Raw genomic sequence first — 23,124 nt, forward strand, 5'->3', positions numbered from 1 at the left:
GTCATCACCATTGGAGTCACCGTTTGTCCTTGCGTGATTGAAACGGACGACTAAATCGGTTCGATATACTAGAATCCATGCATCTGTTTAGCTACGACAGGTTAGGCGGTTTTGAGACCTGGTATTGCTTTAAGATTGAAACAGCCGAGGTTATCAAAAATCATCTTTCCTGTTTCGGCGCCATGTGACCTAAATTGTGTTGGTACGGCGTAAAACCAAACCAAACAAAACGTAATATTAAAGTGTTATTCCAAGTTATCTAAAACTATCTAATGATCGTTTAGTGCATCTATGATAAGCTAATTACAGTAAGTGCAATTCCAATAAATATGGACATGATGCGTGTGTGGCATATCTAAATTTGTGAGAGAAAAATCAAGAACGTGAAGGAAACCGGAAATCAAATAAACAACATCGTCAACAATGCATGCTTTGCTCGAAATACAAACAAACTTCAATCATATTTGATCACATGTTTATAATCGGTAAGCTTTGAAGTTGTTTGTATTATGTAAATGTAATCTATGAATCTATGGGATGTATACCGAAATAAGCGTGATAATGTTGCATAATTATAATATGATAAGCACAACATCTGTATTCGAAGAAATAAGTTATTGTTTAGTGTTAAGCAATGATATATAACTAAAATATTTTGGAAACTTTGGTCACGTGGCTTATGTTGCAATATTAGTATTATACAGATAATATAAACTTATATTTTCAATTGTAAACGAACTAAATGCACTCAATTGCATGGGATAATATAATTAATCTCAACATTTTGGTATCTCGAAAATACGTGATACGTGGAAATGGGCAGAAGACGTTCTTGAATACTTATAAAAAAATCAATCTCCTACGCAGTGATCTCCCATTATCAGTTCAGATATCTCTGCCAGAAAGCAATTTTAAACAATATTGTTTTAAAGCAAATATTTTGTAGCTTTTGAATTTATTTTTCATTAATTTGTTTTTGATAATTATTTGATAAACTGGTATGAAAAGTTAAAAATAAGAGAGAGAGTATTGTCGTTTGATTTTCTATGTAACGGTCGATATTTACATTTGAGCCGCGTCACGACAAAACCAACGTAATGCGTTTGCGACCAGCATGGATCCAGACCAGCCTGCGCATCCCCGCAGTCTGATCAGGATCCATGCTGTTCGCTATCAGTTTCTCTATTTGTTATAGAGTTTGTAAGCGAACAGCATGGATCCTGATCAGACTGCGCGGATGCACAGGCTGGTCTGGATCCATGCTGGTCGCAAACCCATTATGTTGGTTTTTGTCGTGACGCGATTTTACATTTGAATTTCGATGTTACGTCATATGACGTCTGTTCAATCTGCCAAGGGAGCTAATCACTGTGAGGAAATAGACAAAATAAAGAAAGGCTGCTTGCCGTCCTAAGCTATAAATGTTTAGGCTTTTGATGGTTTTAGGTTATTGGATAATCCCTATTTCACCTGCTTAGTTTTATCAAACACAAACAACGTATTTTATTTCTATGAATCAAGAACAATTAAAAATAACATATATTTAATGTTGTTCTATTTCTCCTTTGTATACAATATGAAGTGTATTTGATTAAAATGAAATTCAATTTCATATAAAAGACAATAAATACATGACAAAACAAAATAAACCATTGGATTTTGCTACATAGAGCATTCATATAAAGAGAAATTCAAAATACCCGGTAAATTAAAACTATCATTCACATAATTTGATGATACAATCAATTACATTACACCTACACACAGACGTTTTTTCTTGACCGAAAGCTGTACAAATGCATAAAACTGTGTTACAATTAATTCTGATCAACTCTTTGATTATATAGAAATGTTCTTATATTATATAGAAATGTTCTTATATGATATAGAAATGTTCTTATATTATATAGAAATGTTCTTATATTATATAGAAATGTTCTTATATTATATAGAAATGTTCAATGTTCTGAGTAATTAATTTATCAAAAATAATTTGAAAACACTAGCATACTTTAGAAGAACAGCGATGAACAGTTAATTTAAATGTATTCTCCTACCTTGCAACGTTCATTTCAAACGCAGACGCCGCAATTTCCTGTCGGATAAGGCACCCTTGAGGGCACAAAACAGGAACTGATCAACACTATGGGTCAACACTATGTAAAACAAATCCACATGTCTTACAGAAAACTTCTTGTATACTTCTTATCACAGTGTATATTTCACTCTAATTGTTTTGCATGCTTTATGAAGAAGAAAATGCTGAACGACATTTATCGTCAATTATCTAAGCATGTTTTTATCAAAATTGGTATGAATTATTTGTTACCTTTGTCAATAATCAACAATATATGAAATAAACATGTATGTTAAATTTTTATCAGAAGAATAAGATAACTTTTAACTTGTAATAACACAGTATTGACCCATTCATTAAAGTTTGTCTTTCATCAAAAAATAACTGGGCAGCTTCTAATTACTAGTCTATCATGTTATCTCTTTCAAAATAAATTTGTAATACTGGAATGATTTTATACATATTTTATCCATCGCGGTAAATGATAAATTGGACTTTTAACTAAACAAACACAATAAAAGCGAGTCTGCGACAGTTACAGGTATCTTCCCTTTCCTTATTTCTTAACTGATAATAATTTATGCGCATAATCTAAATGTGCTATAAAATATCTCATTCATGTTCTAAACATTCCTCAACAGCTTGTTTTATAATTTGCAAATGCAAGCAAGAACGGGTTACTCAATTGTACCCGAGAGCAACCCATAAGATGTATTTAAATATCAAATAGTAATTGGATAAGCTATAATTTACCTTGATTTCTTTATTTATTGTTACCAGAGACGAAATCAACTCTATGGTTTTTTTTTGTTTGTTTTTTTTCAAATCAATATATAATACTCTAAAATCATATTTTGACTTCTTTTAAAGCTGCTTGCCAGCAGATAATTCCAAACATTTTAGGAAAAACAAACGTCAGAAAAATGTCTTAATATTTGAAGAAAAGGAAAAGAATTCAAGAATCAAGCAATAATTTTCATGTTTTGTGCAATTCAAGACTGATTTTGCAGTATGTATCACAATATTTTTACTGCGTGACTAACGCAGTAGGGGCTATTTTTGTACATTTTGACATTTGTTTTTGGTAATTTACGTGGATTTGAAGTACCGTTTCCAATGTGTAAATTACTTTCTTTGTTCAATTCACATTATTTTACTGTCTCAAAATTTTCATGTATCTGGAGGCATGCTGCTTTTAACTACGTTTATTTTTTTCTTTGGCAAAAAAAATCAGCTATCTGTCATTATTGATCAAACTGATCTTTTATATATTTAAGACTAACTGAAAAAATATTAACATGATATAGAGGAAATCAAAAAAGTCATTGTATTTACAAATAGGTCCTGATAGATCCTGAAACATACATAATAGGTATGATGATATTTTTTGAAAAGTGTCCTGAACAAACACAAAAAAAAATTGCAACAAGACATGTCACACTTCATTCATTCGGTCGTGATTGTAAATTGGCACATATATATTTGTCATCTCTTCTGTGTGTTCTATTAAGGCGCTCCAAAATCCCATTTCCTAATGATGTCCTGAATGATTTGATCTTGATCGACGTATTCAAGAATATGTGGTGCTTGCATCAGTATACCTATAGTTCCAGAAACAGTCACTATCAAAAATATATACAACAACAACCTGTCTATAACTCGAGCCACGTATTTCCAATCGTCAAGCACCTGTAACAAAAAGCAAACTATATGTATTACCTTCGTTTAGGTACAAATTTAGGTACAAAAAATGTCTTTAATGTCTTAATTTGATCTAGATATCGAAAATATATAATACAGTATTCCTAATCTCAAGCGGTAACAAAATACACCATGTATATAAATGTATAATAAAAATCATAATCGCATCGAAACAAAATACATATACTGTAAGAATAAGTACTTGTTCAGCCTTAGTTCAGAGAACTTCCAATTTAAATTCATAAAATTCATGAGGCGTAAATTTCATTTTCATTTCGGTGTAAATAAACGCATGATAATTTGTGAACGGTAAAACATGTTTTTCTAAGTTTATATTCATTATAATACAAAATCATTATTTTAAGTTGTCTTTACTAAGATATTACCACAGACAACTTCATCATAAGAAAACAATACAGCGGCACTCAAGTACAGTAGAAAATGCATATTCTTAAAATGCCTCTTCAATAAATGTTTTTCATTCTTGCTTTATTAGTTTTCAAGTGGAAGAAGTACGAAACAATTGAATTAAATCGTTTTGGCAGGTAATAAATATAGTTATAAAAAATTGCTGTTATAACAATTCGGTGACATACATTTAGTTGTTATATTATTAGTAAAAGAGCATTGTCTAGTTTTATGGCCCTATACAAACGTTTGTTTGGAAATATAACATGAGCCGCTGGAGATTTAGAGAGAAAAGAGATATTTCTTCTTCTTCATAAAATATCAGCAGCCGTGTATATAAAACTATATAAACATCACGAGTATCCAATGAAAAGCGACATAACAAACGTGCAGAATTATAATTATAGAAATTAACATGCATCAGTCGACACTATGCAACTAAAGCGATGAAAATATTCATTAATACCTTAAATCAATTACGCAGTTTATAATATGATATTGTTCGATATGTAATAGAAAGAGCACCGAAACACGAGGCTATCTGATTTGTACGAGGGGGCGTAGCCCCCGAGTATTAATCAGATTGCCGAGTGTTTGGTGTTCTTTCTCTTTTGTATCATAGTCAAACATAAAAGCACGTTCCTTGTTGTCACAATATGAAACCCCGGCAAAAATGAACCAATGAACGAACATCTGAATATGACATTTCTGTCGCTTTCCCTTTCTCTGCCGTCACAATATGTAAACCCCAGCAAAAATGAGCCAATCAATGGGCATGCTCTGGAGTGCGGGTAACTAATACCCGCACTCCAGTTAACGCACTGTGCATGTATATGTATTCAATTTAACCCTGACACATTTTCAACAGAAAGGTCTCCAAACTATGATACAATTATCTTGTACACGTTACTTTTGACATCGACATGGAAAATTGCAAATTAACGTAAAACTATTTTTGATCGAAGTACTTTCATCGCATTGTTTTAATACTTAATTACTACTTTGAAAATAAGCCAGCGTATAATTTAACTGCCTTAGCTCCCAACAGGGGATTAAAAACTCGTTAGAAAATATTCTGATGATAGGATATTAAAAGGTTAATGATCAAAGCACACATGCAGACTTCTAAATTACCGTATTATATTCGTCTTCATTCTTCAAATGTCGACTTATAAATCGGAGCGCCTCAGCTGCCTTAACTATATCCGGGGAAAGATGCGTGATCGCAGAATCATCGTAATTAGCCACCATTGGTGTTGGCTCTCTAACAGGCGATACGCCTAGTCTACAACGCTGATGACGATGCACTTCCGGTAACTCTAATGCATCAAATGTTTCATAATGCCCGGATGTATTTGAAATTGTCTGAGTAACATCCGGTACATGAGAACTTAAACGTAAGGGTGAAGAGAAATGATGGTCATCACTGTCATCTATTTCCGGAGGTTGCCACCTGGTATCGTGATCAGGTCTCTCCATACATAGAAGTCTGGGTAAGTGGTTTAAAAAAACAAACCTGACCCAGTAAGGCATCTGATGTGTCCTAGGTGTACGGTAATTTCTATTTATAACTATCACCGTAAAAGATATTGCGGCTATGTTCATTATGAATGTAAATAACAAGTACTTGGCAACAAGCGGTATGGTTAATGATGGCGGAAGAATCTTTGATATCAGGAGAAGAAACACAACAAGTGCCAGCAAAATAGAAATACAAAGAGTGATTTTCTCCCCTGCATCTGCCGGTAGAGCAAAAACACAAATAGTAACAAAACTTATAAGAACACATGGTATAATGAGATTCACGGTGTAGAACAATGTCTTCCTGCGCAAACGAAATGTAAATATAACCATCGTTTTCATCTCACCAGTTCCCGGGTGTTTACTCCGTTCAATTTTGGCTGGACTATCTAAGATATCCCATGTCCCACTTTTTAGATAATCCGTTACGTCGAGGGAATTCATGTTCATGTAAAATGTAAAATTTAACTGGTCTTCTCGAAAAGTCCAAGAACCAAATTTCATGTCGCATCGTTGCTCATCAAAGGGAAAGAACTGCGAAACAAAAATTATTAAATCATTTAATTTTTTTTCCTCTATTTTCTTAACAATAAGGTGATTTGTTCATAATTTGCTAAATACTGTATGAAAGATGTTTTAAGCTCGCACGAGGATCAGAACTGACAGTCTCATTGTAGATCTTAAGATGATCAATTTAACAATTTTTCAAAAAAGTGATGAAATTTTGCAAAATAGAAGCATAATGCTTATATATCATATAATAGATGAAATCATCAAGAAACTCAAATAATGTACTTACCTGTACATCTATTGTACATGAACTTTTATATATAGCTGGTGGAATCCAATTTACCTGACCCTTAGGATACACTATGACATTTGACCTGTATGAAACTTCGTAGTTACCGTCAGCACTGAAATATAAACATTAATATTTAATTAAGGTTAACCAAAAGATGGAATTATAATCTCTCAAAGTGCAAGAACACATTCCCTATTTGAAATAAATATATTTGGTTTAAGTTAGTACATTAATTTTATTTTAGGGGTTCTTTTAATCAAGTTTTATGTTAAACATATAATTTTGTTTAAATTCATGACATTGTATAATTTCTAGCATACGTTCGCAACTTTTAAAATTTAAAGTTTTGACTTTATAAGGGGTCATTTACACCTTCTAGCCAAAATAGTCAATGTAGTACAAGTATTTCTCTTAAATTTATCAAAAACATATTACTTTCTTATTTAGAGAACAGAGTAGGTATTTGTATCCAAAAATAAATTGTACAAATCATAGAAATTTCCTTTCATTTATTGTTACCATCTTTATATAAAAACATTTTTTTAAACAAAAGAGAAACATTAACCACGCGACTTATATCAAATTCGATGTTTGACACACACGAAATAACATATTTCTCGTGAAAGTTGTTGATGTATTTTTCAGAAGATGATATCATTCTAAATTTACACATATTTGTTATATTTCATTATCTTTTCTAGTCTTAAGATTGATGATAAAAGCCTTGCATATACAGAACAGTATTTCAAATAAACCTAATTAAGCGTAGACGGGTTGTCTGACGTGAAGATTGAGTACAGAACATTTCTATGATGCACTGAGACGATCAATTTAATGAAGAATAGGGAACGTTCTGTAACAGTTCATTATTCACCGAGTCAAATATTTGAACAAGTTATCTTCTTTGCAATTGACATAAATGTTTCATTGACATAAATTACATTTGAGAATGGGGCTTCATTGTCTTAATGAAATTGAGATAAATTGGAATAGGATATCGAAAAACAATATGGACAAGTGCTCAAAATTGGAAACCTTGGAGGTCGCCAAACACGACATTATAAAACAATTGCAGACTCGTGTTCCCAGTAGTCTGTTTGTGAAATGCATTCATAAATGCAGGCTATCTCCCGCCGGCTAAAACAAAATTCCAAATTAATATGTGAAAACGATTTTGAAATTTAAAACATCTGCAGATTTGTCGTAAAGCACTGATCATAGAACTGGCAAGGTGTAAATTCCATGCCTCTTCATGATATGCGTTAAATGTCCCAAACTAAACATTTGAATTGACTGCCAAAAATAGAATTTTGAGTTATGAATGCGAGGACATTGCTCGTATATATAACTTAATGTATATTTGTATATCTGCAACAAAATACATTATATATACTTCTTAAGTGTATCACGAACCACATTACTACACAGAATACAATTTAATCAATTTGAATGACAAAAATGTTCCGTGATGTGATGATTATAATGCTACAGCGTTATTGTTGTGTTGCAACGTAAGAATCATTCTACATTAATATTTCGTGAATAATTATTTCAACTTTTCGATGATTTGTTGGGTTATTTTAGTTTTTAAAACATGTGTTGATATACTTCAACTGTGATTTAGAAATTTAATTTTTCAATGGCATCAGACATGGTTGTCAGCATTAAATCATTTTATATCAAACTACTGTAGTAATTTGTAACTTTGTATTATTGTACTTTGATAATTTAGTTATTTGTTAATGATAAAGTTTGACTTGTCAAATAGTCTGTTACTAGTTTTTCTTTATGATACAGTCAGTTTTAGACGGCAACATCATAACAATACTTTCATCAATCTACATGTGCGTACGTATATTGATGAGAAAATGATTATAATTTTCTTTAGATAAACAAAAATACATCTTCTTAGAAATACAATTAATATCCTTACATTTGCTTTGTACGACATTAATCAAGAATGCTACAATCTAACACTACATAAGTTTATCCTATTATTATGCATCACCGTATATATGTAAAATATAGGAAGGATAAAAGAGCTGGTCAAAGAAAACATTATTGAAAAGACAACTTATGCCATATTTTCTAAAATTTCATAGTTACTGTAACAGTTTTCGAAAAATACAAATTCATTGCTAGTTTAACCGGTGTATCATGTTCATATATTAGTTATTATTGTCTTACTTATTAAATAGCACAATATCCGGTGTCCATGCCTTCTCTGGTCGTATCCGCAATGCTTGAATACCGCCGTAATCCTTTGGATCCCAAACAAGTTGATAGTCTATCCAATACTGAAACAAATTGTAATCCAATAAAATACCGTTTAAACTGATGACGATAAACTGTTCACCTTCACCTGGAATAAGCTTAATACATAAATGTAGCTTACAAATAAGTCAGACATGTGAGTTTTCGGTCATTATTTGACCAAAACGAATATAGACGTTGCGTTTCAATCAACCGTTAGAGTTGGTTTTTGGTGTACATTAAATTTGAAATTGTTATATATATGCATTCTTAAGTTGGTGGCATAAAATTGTATCACGTAGAATATAAAGTCATTTTTAACAGAAAACATTGGGAAAAGCTCTTTGACATAAAGCACAAATTCAATTATTGTTAAGCGAAATCTTTCTTAGCTAGATTTATTGACAAAGGAGGTTTTACAGTGTAAATAAAACATTATATTTTTAAATCTTGTCATTGTGGTTGAAATATATTAGACTTACCATTTGAAGCCATACGTTCGTTTTCATAATCTGGTTCTTCTCATCCTTCAACAGAACAAAACCATTTAATATTATTCATCTGAATCTAAATTTAGGCTTATAAATGAAAGAAGGCAGAATACATTTAAAGTTCAAGAACATTTCAATGAACCAAATGTGTATTCAATTGAACTTGCTGATACTTCCGCTGACAGATATTAAAGAGAAAATTAATATTTGATATGTTATTCTTAACATTTTATAAGACAGTTTGTGAATGGAAATATCATATAAATATAATAACATAATTTGCTACAGTAATAGCAATGTAATTGAAAAATTGTACGGGCAGGTCTATTGGTGATATCGCACAAGGAAACTGATTTTCAAACAGTAACATTGATTTGTTCTGCATTCAGTTCTTTAGAAAACAGTATAATTGGTTGTAATTTAATATAAAAGAGATATTTAGATACGTCTATGACTTTCTTTTAAAAACCCAAAGGGTTTTTGGCTAACATGAAAATCTAGAAATCCAATGCTGATATCGCTAAAATTCTATCTTCTTTCCTCTGTTTTGCATAATTGTAATAGCCTTTTATAACAAACTTTTCTGGGTTTTTATATAAACACAGCGATAATTTGAAAAGAAATTATCTTTATGCATTCTTGTATAACCGTTACATAAATAAATATGTCAACACTTTATGGTATTGCAGTTTTATAAAAGAGGCAAAACCAGGAATTAAAGCACGATTTTTGTATATAATTGAGTAAGTCTGTCGGTTAAGTGAAGTATATGTAGTCTTTCCCAAAACTATCTTTTCAAATATTACATCCATTTTCGAGGATAGTAATAGTCTAATAGACACTACATATTACAAATAGACATGGGTTAATCGCTAAAAGTAATATATTCTATTAATAACTGAATAATATTTTGAATTAATAACAGGTAATAATTAATCATGAGTTGTTCTGATTGATTGATTGATTGATTGGTTCATTTATCATGATTAATTTATTATTTTTATGATAACTTTGTGTATTATGTCAGATAATAGTTAGACCTGAAATTAATGGAAACAAAATTTAATATTGTTACACGCAATTGACTGTCGAGATCAATAAAACATACATTAGTTCACCCTTGTAGATACATGTTCACGGTTGTTTGCGGTTGCGTTAGGGTTAAAGTGTGGTCAAGCTGAATAGAACAAGAAGTATCTTTAAAAAAGATACTCGGCCGAAGTCAAACTTGTTAACTTGCATAGGATAAGCTACCACTAACCATGTTAACCGCAAACAGAACATTTTATTCGTCCTCAATAGTTTTATTTTATTTTTACCTGCAATGTTTTCCCCATTAATTGTCATCTTAGATTTAACCAATATTAATTACATTATTTGATTTTAATCAAAATGGAATTTGATTTGAATAGGAATTTATAATAAAACATTTAGTAGATACTGTGCACTATTTCCACGGATAATTTTGCAACTGTAAATTAGTCGAAAGTTCGTTTCAATCGCTTATGCCCGGTTCGAGAAGAATATATAATGACCAGAACAGCTTAAAAGAGAAACCCAATCGAACGCAAAAGTATCTAAAAGGCGATCTATCATATCAAATTTCAAATATTTATTGAAATGCTGTAAGAAACATCTAGAAAATATTATTCTGACTTATATCTTCTTCCAACACTTCTTGCCATCGAGCAATCGAACAGTTTGGAAAAACTCTTCCTATAACGGAAGCTCTTCTAAAGTATTAATCGAACAGTCTATTTGTGTTAAAATGACCAATGAAAATTCTGCCTATATTCATTTCTTTACTATTCATTTAAGCGGAAGTCAATGTGAAAACAGAAAACCAATTATATCTGCATAAGCTGTTACGGCGTATTTAACTGGTAATATACAGATTTTGAACTGTGACAGTTGAAAATAATGTTATGTGTTGTTAGAAGTGCAATTTAAGTACATCTTTTCCTTTAGAGTGAACATTTAATATAGCTGAACAGTGTTTATGTCTGAGAGACGCCAGTTTAATGATAATGATTTAATATGAAATGATTTAATGCAAGAAGTAGACATGATACAGGTAACATCATTTGATACAGGTCTAATTACAAATGAGCATGGTTGTTTATGTAAACGTTTCTGCTGACAATAAGTCTAAAACGCAATTTTCATTGTTGAGAGGTTAATCTTATATTTAATTATGTTCAATGGTTTCCGTTAAAATTAATGAAAATATCTGGAAAATTGGACTTTTTCAACTTATTGTTAAAGATGTGCAAAACGTTTACGTTAGCTCCCGCGGAACAAGGTGAAAGTCTGACTTGAATGTCAAATGCCGGAGTCCGAAGAGTTTTTATTTTACTTTCACCAATTCTATGTAAGACACTTTGTCATATCCGTTGAAAATAGCCATTAGAAGATGTGATTTCCTTGCAAAGTAAAGACTGAGTTTAGGTAATCCTTTCAATACTTAATTAAACATTTATATTACTTTGAGCCTCGTACCATGTTTGTTACAAAGTAATATGTTACTTGATATATTATCTGTATTATTAGAATTAAATTATCGAATGTCCATTCAATGATTTGATAAACAATATTTTTGTTAGGACAAGCATATGATAATGTACCTTGTCTTGTACATTTACTTGTTTTATAACTGACGGAAAATACATGGATTCTTAATGTTCACAAATACTATTTTGAATTGATAACCATTGAAAGATTCAACAAAAATTACTCAAGATTCTGCCATTTATATATGTAACATTTTGAAGTAATTATCACATAAAAGTGTCATTATAACTACAGCATATTCCACTTCGAATATTTCGCTAAGAGAGTCGTCAAAACATATGAAAGAGAGAGAGAGTCTTATCATTCTTTATGATTATAACAAGACACTTAAATTCAATAAAGCCTGGTAGGAAACTGTCTTCTTTACGCCTTACACACTGTCTACTGTATATAATGTGTCCTATCTTAATACGTCTGAAGATATCATTTTATTATCTTGCCTTGCAAGCTGGTCGATAACTATGGTGATGCGGCTACATTTGGTGTCCCCGTTTTTCTCGTAAAGCCAATGTTATTTTATATTAAAGTCAAAAGTTGAATTATACGTCTTATTTGACAAGAAAAAGGCAGAAGTATCTGACAAGTATTTTTTAGATATTTGTTTTAAATAATGTACATGTTTGCCCTCACAGAAGAAAAAGTGGTTTCGATAACAATAGGCATAACTTCCACATTAGATAATACCACGTTAGTCCTGCATTAACTCTGTTTAAACGTAAGCTCCTCTTTAGACCTTTTTTTAAAAAGCTGTATATTTTCAAAATACCGGTGTTTGATTTGATCGCTGCGGTGTAGTATCATATTAAATGTCAAGTTGAGTTAATTATTTCTTAAAACTGTTCATGATTATTTATAAATAAGAACATTCTTTCTACTACACTAAGAAAAGTCAGAAAGCTATATACAAAAGAGTGAAATGTTTATATTTTTCCGGTTGCATAAAAAGGTAAAGTTGACAAATGTAAGTTTGTGCTACATTTGTTGGGGAAACAATAATTTAGCAATAAAATTATGTTATATGATAAGTTGTAATTGTAATTCAAATAAGCATGTAAATGGAATACATTTCAGTTTTACGGTGTAAAACGTCAAAGGCAAATTAAAAGAATACATGACGTTCTAAAAAATAAATGCTTTCATCTTGCTGTAATTGTCCCCGTCCTATAGTCAATACCTTTTCTGTTCATGTCACAAAGACTTGTCTAATTTTCGTTAAGAAAGAAAACAATTGGATATGTTAAATATCAAAGAAGATTATATGTATCTGTCAAATTTATTCAACATAGAAAGCTTGAATTATTAAAAGATATGGTGTATAAAACTAGCACTGTGAAATTGCTTAGGGTAACCAACCATGGCCATTTGTGTAGAAGCATAGTCATAAATAAAAAACAAATTTCAATAAAAAATCAAAGAAAGCATCTCGTTTTGCAAACTTCAAAAAGATTTATGTGGCATAATTGAAATATAAACTGAATTGTTTTATGTGTTTATGATTATTATAACAGATTAATTGACAGAAAAAGATGCATGGCACATGACAGAGCAATGGTAATATAAACACAGTTTTGAAATTAATTAAACTTAATTAAATGCGATTAAATACAAATAAAAAAGTGATCAAATCAAACTTTGAGAACTGTCTTAACTATTTTTTTTTCTTATCTGAACAAATATCCGACAAATAATCTGCAATTCGAATACCTCGTTCAATATTTTTTCCCTTAGACATAATGTTTTCTTTACATTTAACGGAATCACGTCATACGATGTTGTTTTTACAGGCGATTTTGGGTTCGGTTTGAAACATTCATTTCTATTAGATAATGACATAATTTATTTAACCTTTTCTACCTTTAAACACAAGCATAATTATTTTGAATATGACTCCTATTTTGTATTGTCCAGTATAATTCATATATCACAAGTAACGCCAATATGTTTTGAGTTTTCTGCAGTTTTAAAGAAATCTTGAGCAGCTATATACAAAATGACATTTTATAATTCAGAATTTCAGTGGCTCGTTTCTTCAAGTATTTCTGTATGCCGTTTATATAAAAATCAAATGAGGCACTGTAGTTCAGCAGAGAGCTCTGTAAAACTGGCTTGGTCCATACAAACTGATTTGACTATATTATCTGTATTTATTTTATTTCGAGGTTTGAAAACACTAAATTATAAAAATCGCTTCGTTTGTTAAAAGGAATAACGCTTTTGTGCATAGAAAGGAGGACCTATTAATACATTTTATGACTTCTTATTTATATTGATTTTTATATGTTATTTGTTACAATTTAACATATGCAAACTAAAATGGGTTGTAATGACATAAAGTTACCACATAATTAACATTTCTCAGTGCACGTTTTTCATATTTTTGCCCACTGATATTGCTCAAAACCCTAGTACAAAAAGAAATTAGTTCAAATTACTGTAGTATATGTCATTAAAACTCGGCAAAACATAAATTGACTGCATGAGGAAAGAAACTGATCAGATGTATACAAAAAGTCTTCTGCATTTGCTATGTAAAGTGTGAAAATGAGAAAATGAAACAGGTGGGACAGGAAAACCTAAAAAAAACAATCAATGATCAATTAATTTCTATTAATTTCTGAAAGCTGTCATAATGCTTATAAGGGGTCAAATTGTTCAAAATGTAAACAAAAATGTATCAAAAATATAAAAATAAATGTCTGTGTCGTTTTAAATTATCGAAGCAACTGTATATGTATCAAGCACAAGTTCCTGCTAAGAATAGAAAAGAAACCTTGAGACTTTTATGGAAACTTGCTATTCCATGCGTTTGAATAACACGAAATGATTAAACGTAATGTTATGACGTTTTAATGCATAATGTGAACAATTTAACGATTAAACGACCCATCTTTGTTTTATTACATTCTAAAGTTAAGAATGATTACATGGAGCCTTTTTATTGCCAAAATTCTAAGATACAGAACTACACATCATCACGAAAACAAATGTTGAGTTAGAGTATCTTCAATATTCACAGCTGTACGGCAGGCAAGATATTGATAACTTAATTCAATTGATTAATTCATTAAACAAAGTTTTCGTAATATTTTACGAGAAATATCTAATTCGTGTGATTTAACATTAATTTTAACGTCATTTACTCACAAAATAAGACGATCAGAAAATAATGTAAAGAATATTTTAAAAATAAGTTAGACATTTTATAAAAACATCGCCCAACATAAATACTAAAATACTAAAACATTATCATTATAATCCATAATGCAATATCTAAGCTTATGCACCAAAGTCGCAACATACTCTGTGCAGGAAGTATCTGTTTAGATTTTGCGTAAAACCAATTATATTACTTAGACAAATTAATTATCCTACAAATGTAGGCAACAGGATGGATACAATAAACTACTTTGTTTTCAGATAAAGCTTAGGCTGTGAGTTATATCACTTCCATAATCAAAAGAGTAACTTGTTCCTCCTAAACGTCCACAGTGTTTTATAACGAACATGTTTTTGCACTTAGTAGAATCAACTTTATTTTGGAGTTTTTTAACTGTGCTGATTGGACTGTTTTAATGTTGCTAATTTGCATTAGCTGCCGAAATCAGACAAATAAAGATGCATCGTTCAAGTTTCTAAGAAAAAATAGCTTTAGGTTTGTTACCCGTAATGTGTTGATGCGATCAAATAAAGCATATTAAAGACAAAAGATAGTTACTAAAATTGCTAAAATGAGCCGCGTCATGACAAAACCAACATAATGGGTTTGCGACCAGCATGGATCCAGACCAGCCTGGACGCTTTTAAACACTATGTACAATTAAAACTTTCTCTTAATGTTATAGCATTTTTGTAAACTGATAATGTTCAAGTGTTGTATTCTGAAAAAACTTGAATGAGCCTATACATGTAAAACATGTATATACCATATCATGGCAACAATTTTTGGGAACAACAGTTATTATTATTCTTCATTTGTGACATATTTTACAGCTATGCGCTTTTTACTGGTCTGGTCAATTTCATTCTTAAGAATGCTTTAAAAACAACCCGGCTTCTGCACATCAAAACTTATGAAATAAAACCCAATACAGTACGTAATTTAATAATCATTTAATATCTCTGTAATTCACTATAATTAAGTTTTAAGTTGCATTAGAACTGTTTCTTCTCTTAGTAGCCCTTCTAAATATATCAATATTATGATGAGCTGATGTTATTTTCAGACAAGCATTGCATTGTATTGAAGCTGCATTTTATAAATAATTAAAAATATTTTGCTATCGACCTAAAACCAAGCATTCTACAGTTTCATTTTTCTTTTTAACAGTATTGTTGTAAATCTAATCAAATACTGTTTAGAAATTTACGAAAGAGTTAATCATCTTATAGAAGAAGATGAATTTTGTATGAAAACATTCATTTTATGATGCTGAAATATACCATAAATTTGAACTACTACTTAAAGTCATGTTTGTTGATTTTCACCCAAAGGCGAAGTGTCTCATGCAAAAAGAAATTGGTCTTTCGATTTCGCTAAAATGAGGTTGCAGACGTTTACGCCAATGTAACACCTTTTTGTTGTCTGGACACTCAAATAAAAATGATAGTCGATATAAAACATTTCTTATTAACGAAATGTAGCTATAAATGTTTAATCAAATTTATAAACTGCAGCTTAAGGCATTCTAGTAAACGTATATTTCATATTTAAATAAGAATGAAAGTATATATGATAGAATATATGTTGCAATACTACATATTATGTTATAAATGAATACAGTACATTTGAAATTAATTTATTTTCTTAAAATTGTTCTTTCTATTCAACTTTGTCTGCATATGTCAGCAACTAACTTTAACTTGTAAGATCTAATATTTAAAATACATCTGAGCACTCAAAACAGAAACAAGAACTTATACCTCTTAAATATTTTTTAAAAAACCTACATCAGCAATGACATTTAGGCATAACTGACTATAAACTACAGTACTGTTGACAAAGGTTACATAAATGCATACTTACCACACTTATGATTTGACTCAACTGTATACTAAAGTCTATTGTAATTGTGTCATTAATTCTGTTCACAGGTCTAACCAGAGGACTGTATTTAGAAGATTCAAACAGGTCTTCTACTAGACATTCAAACCACATTTGTTGATCAATAGGATCTGAAATTCAAAATACCTTAGAAGAATATGTATTTGCTGACGTCCATAATGACGTCATGTGAGTACTCACCACGTTAATGATTTGGCTTAGAGCCAAATTGAACTGTATGGTAATAGTATTTGTGATGTTTTCTACCGGGCGGATAAGAGGATTGTATTCTCGGAAGATACTCTCATATAACTTCTGATCTTCACTTGTAAAACATGTACCTGAAACAAATTATTACACTTTGATCTTATAGCATTCAATGCACTGTTGTTATGTCATCGTTTAAAATAATGATTAATCGATTATAATGGAATTTTGTTAACAAATTAAAGAGAACATTTATCTTTAAAAATGCCTTTGTATATTGCCTTTGTATGCTCTGTTTAATTTGAAACACAACAAAGAAACTGTGGAAGTATTATAGAATGTTATGTTTTATGTTACAACCGAGCATAAATACTTAATAAAACATTGTATACTGAAGGTGAGAGCTATCCTTTTTTAAAAAATCAAAAACTAAAAGCATAATTTAAATACAAATACACAATACGTTCAACAAATAAGCATATAATAGAGTAAAGTGGACAATGTCAAAACTTTATTAAACATATTTCTTTAAGTAACACAGCAGTTTTTAGAGAAAGGAAACGTTTACAAAGAAAACTTTCACTTATTGACACAAAATCAACATGTCTCAAATTATAATGATATAAGTGGTTTATAAATACTTAACAATATGGACAAAACAAAATATATATGTATATTATATTTACGTTTTGCAGTGTTTGGACAAACTTTTGATTATTTTCATACATTTCATTCTAATACATGTATCGAATGCTTTAAAGATATACATTGATAAGTTTCTAGTCTTTTATATGTTTCGACATGATCATTTTAGTGTTTTACTTATTTAACCTTTTGTAACCATGACAACTGTTAGAATTTCACTTGGCGGGGATTCATTTTATTTACACTGTCTCGTTTATAGGAACATGGTGGGGCTAAGAGCGAGGTTTGGTGCACCATTAACCGGTTTAAACTCCCCAGCAGTCATTATTATGCTGCTGACCGTTCCAAGGCGGCGCCCCTCTGTGTTCCTCAGATGTATGTCTAACTTGTTTCTTACTGTTTTGGTGACACTTTTGCTTGTGTCCCTTGTTGTTTTCTCGTCCACGGTAAGTATCTTCCCCATTGCCTCTAGTTTTTATTTCTTTGATTACCCCCCCCCCTTCCCCCGGTCTCCTGTCCCCTTTGTGGGCATATTATTCTTTTCTTTAAATTCCTATTCAGTTACAAATTATTTATCATTTAATCATTAACCTGTCCGTGCTCTGTCTTTGCCCTGTCCTGTTTTTGTTTGGGGTCCGCCTGAGCTCCTTGCCACTGGTTCTTGTTGCTGGGTCATATGGGGGTTGCGTTCATTGAACGCCGCCTTTCCTTGTTGATCTTGTTTATCATATTTTATGTCATTTTCTGAATTCATTAATGCAATATATTTAGTTATATTTGGTCTTTTCCAAAAGTGTTCTATAATTTTTTTTGTAGTTCAGCATTAAACACTTTTAACCCATGTTCTCCTGTAAATCCCTATATGTACCTCCCTGTGCAATTAATCATAACTATTTTTATATATTTTTCATTTTCAAGTTGTACAGTTTTCAGCCATTATTTTATAACTTTAACAACTCCTTTGCATTTCGAAATTGCTCATCCTAAATTGAAAAATACATTTCCTAATTTTCAACAATCATATTAACCGCTTTTCTCTGAAGCATAGTTCAAAATTGATAAACTTATTTGGTCTAAAAAGGTCTAGTTTATGTTTCACAGCTATACATTATCAAATTTAATTTAATTTATATAATGATTTCAAAGCTTGACCAGATAATCTTTTAAAAGCAGTATTAAAAGATCCACCAGTTGTAAAAACTGCCCCTAAATAAGTGACGTGTTAGGCAATTTCCAAATTTGTCTCCTTTATATACGAATGAAATGTTATATCTTAGTCTGCCTTTTCTAAAAATTATAATTTTATATTAACAATTTTGTCTCCACGTATCATAATAATTCTCCTATAACAATAAACCTTTATGCAAGCCTTCTTCTGTTGCAGATAAAATAATAATATCATCAAATTAAAAACAATTTTAAGAAACCTAAACTACCTCCTTCGAATTAATTTATAATAAAATAGTCTTCTATGTCATTAAGATACATGGCTAACAAAAAGGTGATAAAGCCTCTACTTGTGTGGCGCCTAACACACATGTAAAATTCTTCACTCGAAACATTTTGATATTTTATTCTGGATCGTACACTTTCGTACACCGACTTAATAACGTCCAAAATTTTACCTTCAACACCATATCTAATTACAAAATGGATGTTCTATTTTTCAAATCAAATCAAATGACCAACTATCAGTATAGCTACATATACAGGAACTCTTAAATATTTCATATTTCAATATTCGTTTGAAATGTTATTTAACAGCAAGTGTATAGATACAAATTTAAATGTCCTTATACGCAAAGAAAATTTGGTATATATTTATTATAAACAAAAGAATGGGTCAATAATATTAAAATTCTATACCCACACAAAACAGAACATAGACAGTATATGCAAATATAAAATGAAAGAAAATGAAACAAACTAAACACAAAAAAATAAGATGGTAATCAGTCTAACATAACAACAACAAGTAGGAATCATTCCTACAGCATGCACGATTTTCCCATGATTTTCGTCAATTATAAAATCAATACTGTTTCTGCATATTTTTGAGATACGGTCCTTTATTAAATTGCAGCATCCATCAAACATTCAATAACAAAGCTTAATAAAAGGCTGTTCCGTGTATTACCATACAATCTCAATATATCATAGGACCCATTATTATCCCTGGACAGTGGTCTTTAGTCACGCGTTTCTTGTGATTAAATAAGAGTCTTTTTAGAATATGTGACATGTCTAAATAAGTTAACAAATGGATATGTGTGTTCTATTTTAGGGTGATGTCAATCAAAAATATCTAATTATACATACCATGGGTTGTAAGGAAGATAGTTGTCTGTGGAATCCATCGTATCTAAAATCCTCTCACTAGTCAATATAAAGCTAAATATGCCTTAACTTATATCTCTATTAAAAGATTTAAAAGATCTTATATAACGTATAAATCTAAATTATTATATATAGTGTGTAACATTAGATTAAAATGTCCATAACTAGTATAAAACTAGCACAACTTACTTCAATTATGTCTGGAATATGTCATTTGCTTTACAACAGGAATTATTTATTTTGATAAAGTACTCAATCAATGTGAATAAACTAAATATATAATACCAGTATATAAATGTAAATGTACACAATTGTTGTCAGTGCGACATTGCAGTTAACGAATGTTATATTATTAAATGATTGAGTTTATACAAGAAACAAATTACACATTTGACATTGTTGATGATATTGTAAAGTGCTGTACAGCGTCAGACAAGTAAGAACATTGATTTATTGTTTTTACTATCCAAACTGACAAAAATGAAAGAAAGCTTTTTTCATATACGTCTTGCAATAAAACGTAGACACATCATACTTATTATGCTGACTGCTTATATGTTATATATATGTTATAAAAGTTATGTAGCTTGTTTGCGCGTTTTAATTGCTGATTGTGCAACTCTGAGTTATAATATGCACATGAAAGGCACATACGATACTGCAATAATGTAAGTTTCTTTTAGCTAGAAAAAATAAGGTTTGTACAGAAGATTCTTAAAGTTTATTTATCGTTTTTTGTTATTTTTGTCTTGATATTTATGTATGCCTATAATGAAAATATCCCGCACGATATTCAAAGCACATCAATATACATTACGAGCTTTTAATCATTCTCTCAAGAACAAATATATTGGCAACAAGACGTAGATTAACATCAACGAAAGACAAATTTCAGATTTCTCTGTTGATTCATTGAGCATTGACCTCGCCTGGGAATTTGAAATCCAGTTCTCAAATAGGTTTTATTCAATTATTGTTTAGCAGAATGATCAATGAGATTCAACTTGATACAGGATAAAATCGTTTTCTTTGTGTATATTAAGTTTTTTTTTTCAAACCAGACAAAATATTTACAAACCAAATCATGATCAGAGCAACCGATATTTACACTTATACTTTCTGGCTGATATTTTTTGATGTTTAATTAATGCTAAAAAATGGCAATACATGCATCTGTAACCCATTTCGAATATAGCTAGGGAAACATAATACAAATGACACTAATACTGAGTTTTAAACTGGGTCAAAACTCATTTCTTGATGGAAAGTAGGGCGAACGTTGAAAATGATACTTTAAAACACTAAACTTCTGCGTTTACCACATAAGATTTTCATGAAACATAAAATTTTCCTTTTTGATCCTCAACTATGGTAACAGATGTCAAAAAATTACATGTATGTTATACAATTTAACATGTGTATTGTACAAGTGAAAAATTACGTTCTATGTTTTGAACAAATACATAATTATAATGTCTGGTAATTCATATACTATTTAGATATCTTAAGCTTCTGCACTTGACACATTTTTATAATTAACATTTTCACTACGGAAATGCCATAGGCTGTACAGCACCTACACATTAAGTCATGTCTTTTAATTTATTTTTATAGTCAATGACTTATATTAAGAAGAATATATACCTGCATTTACAGACACATCACACCTAGGGTTGATAGATGCAACGAGCGTTATCATGATGACGTCAATGCACGTGCAAAGCAGAATGTCAAAACTCATAGTGCATGCTGTGATTTGTCTTTTTATATAAAGTTACACAACTGTCAATCATTGCCTGTTACAAAGATAATACTTAAGCATTTTAGTTCTGTACATTTCATACATAATCGCTTTAAATCCTTGCAATCCTAAATCATCGTAAAACAAAGCTTGTTAATTCAATGACACCACACTTAATGCCACATCCAAAATAACATGAAGATTCATTTGCTACATTCTTAGTTTTCATAGTAACAAATCAAAGTGGACGCCACAAACTCTCTCAAAATGATAGCCACTGTTAAGTTAGTTCAATGGCATTTATTCCTGCAAACAGTTGTAATTATTAAGTCCAAAGTTATTCCTACAGCTAGTTTGGAATCACAATTTATTTAGTTGATGATACTGTATGAAACACACATTCCTTTATTTATGACTTCATGTATCGATACATTATCAAACCTCCCGATGGAAATGATAAAAGCTTCAAACATTCTACTGTATTAGGACACGTTCTCATTTCGACAAAATGTTGACAGCAGGCTAATATCCGAAACCAATTAGACCTAATATCAGAGTTTATTCCAACAAGCAAAACATGAAGTCGTCCATGCTGTGTAACGGTGACCTCATTCTGTCGTATTCACAAAAATTACAGTCAAAACATAATGAACCAGTTGTCTATTTGCTCATATTTAATACATCCCTACAATAAATCTATTTCCAGAAGGAACTGGGAAATGAAATGTATGATCCGATTCACTCATTTGTCAATATTATCGACATCAGCCACAGTGCAAGTATAGAATAAAGCTCAATGATGGACACGCAGTAAGAATCGATCTTAAAATACGCCTTCAGTTTGTGTTATATGCCGCCCTGACAGAGAAGACGCCATTAGGGTGAAATAAAACTAAATTTATATGTTCCCAGAACATATTGTGACGTGTATTGCTTCTTTTGGCCGTTGTATCATACAATAAAATGTTAAATATTGAAGAACATAATTAGAATATAATTTTGTTTGCTATAACAAAGTTGTTGGAATAAGCAGCGACATAGTATTCAACAATTTTAAGTTTGTAAGTTTTCAATGACACAAATATCGTTTATGAATTATTCGATGGCTTAAGGAGCAAATGTTGACAAAAACTTGAGGGTTGCCTCTCTAACCAGGTTTTGCTGCATAATAGGATAACAACACGTTTTCTTAAATGGCACAATAACTGCTTTGTTAGACATCAGTGGTCGTTCGGTTTCTTTCATCTAGTCATATAACAAACTAGAATTTCAAAACAAACAAAATATCAATTCAATGAAGCAGACTCGAGAGTACTTTGAATAAGCTAT

At 30.7% G+C, this 23,124-nt stretch overlaps 1 protein-coding gene across 2 annotated transcripts; it reads right to left on the reverse strand.

Annotated features, from left to right (window-relative positions):
- Window positions 1-2,402: 2,402 nt before the first annotated feature.
- Window positions 2,403-22,561, reverse strand: LOC132748906 (acetylcholine receptor subunit beta-like 1). 2 transcript variants are annotated; one of them, XM_060738575.1, is made up of 7 exons: window positions 21,699-22,561; window positions 16,848-16,996; window positions 9,245-9,289; window positions 8,697-8,806; window positions 6,507-6,621; window positions 5,321-6,241; window positions 2,403-3,766 (listed from the first exon to the last, which is right to left on the reverse strand). In XM_060738575.1, the coding sequence occupies exons 1-7, from the start codon at window positions 21,793-21,795 to the stop codon at window positions 3,584-3,586; spliced, it is 1,620 nt and encodes a 539-aa protein (XP_060594558.1). In that variant the 5' UTR covers window positions 21,796-22,561; the 3' UTR covers window positions 2,403-3,583. The 2 variants fall into 2 exon arrangements, with proteins under 2 accessions (XP_060594558.1, XP_060594559.1); XM_060738576.1 differs by lacking the exons at window positions 16,848-16,996; window positions 21,699-22,561 and adding an exon at window positions 17,067-17,196.
- Window positions 22,562-23,124: the final 563 nt, after the last annotated feature.

The sequence above is a fragment of the Ruditapes philippinarum genome, unplaced genomic scaffold, assembly GCF_026571515.1.
Source record: "Ruditapes philippinarum isolate M1 unplaced genomic scaffold, ASM2657151v2 ctg118_1_1_1_1, whole genome shotgun sequence".
In the NCBI taxonomy this organism is placed as follows: Eukaryota; Metazoa; Mollusca; class Bivalvia; order Venerida; family Veneridae; genus Ruditapes; species Ruditapes philippinarum.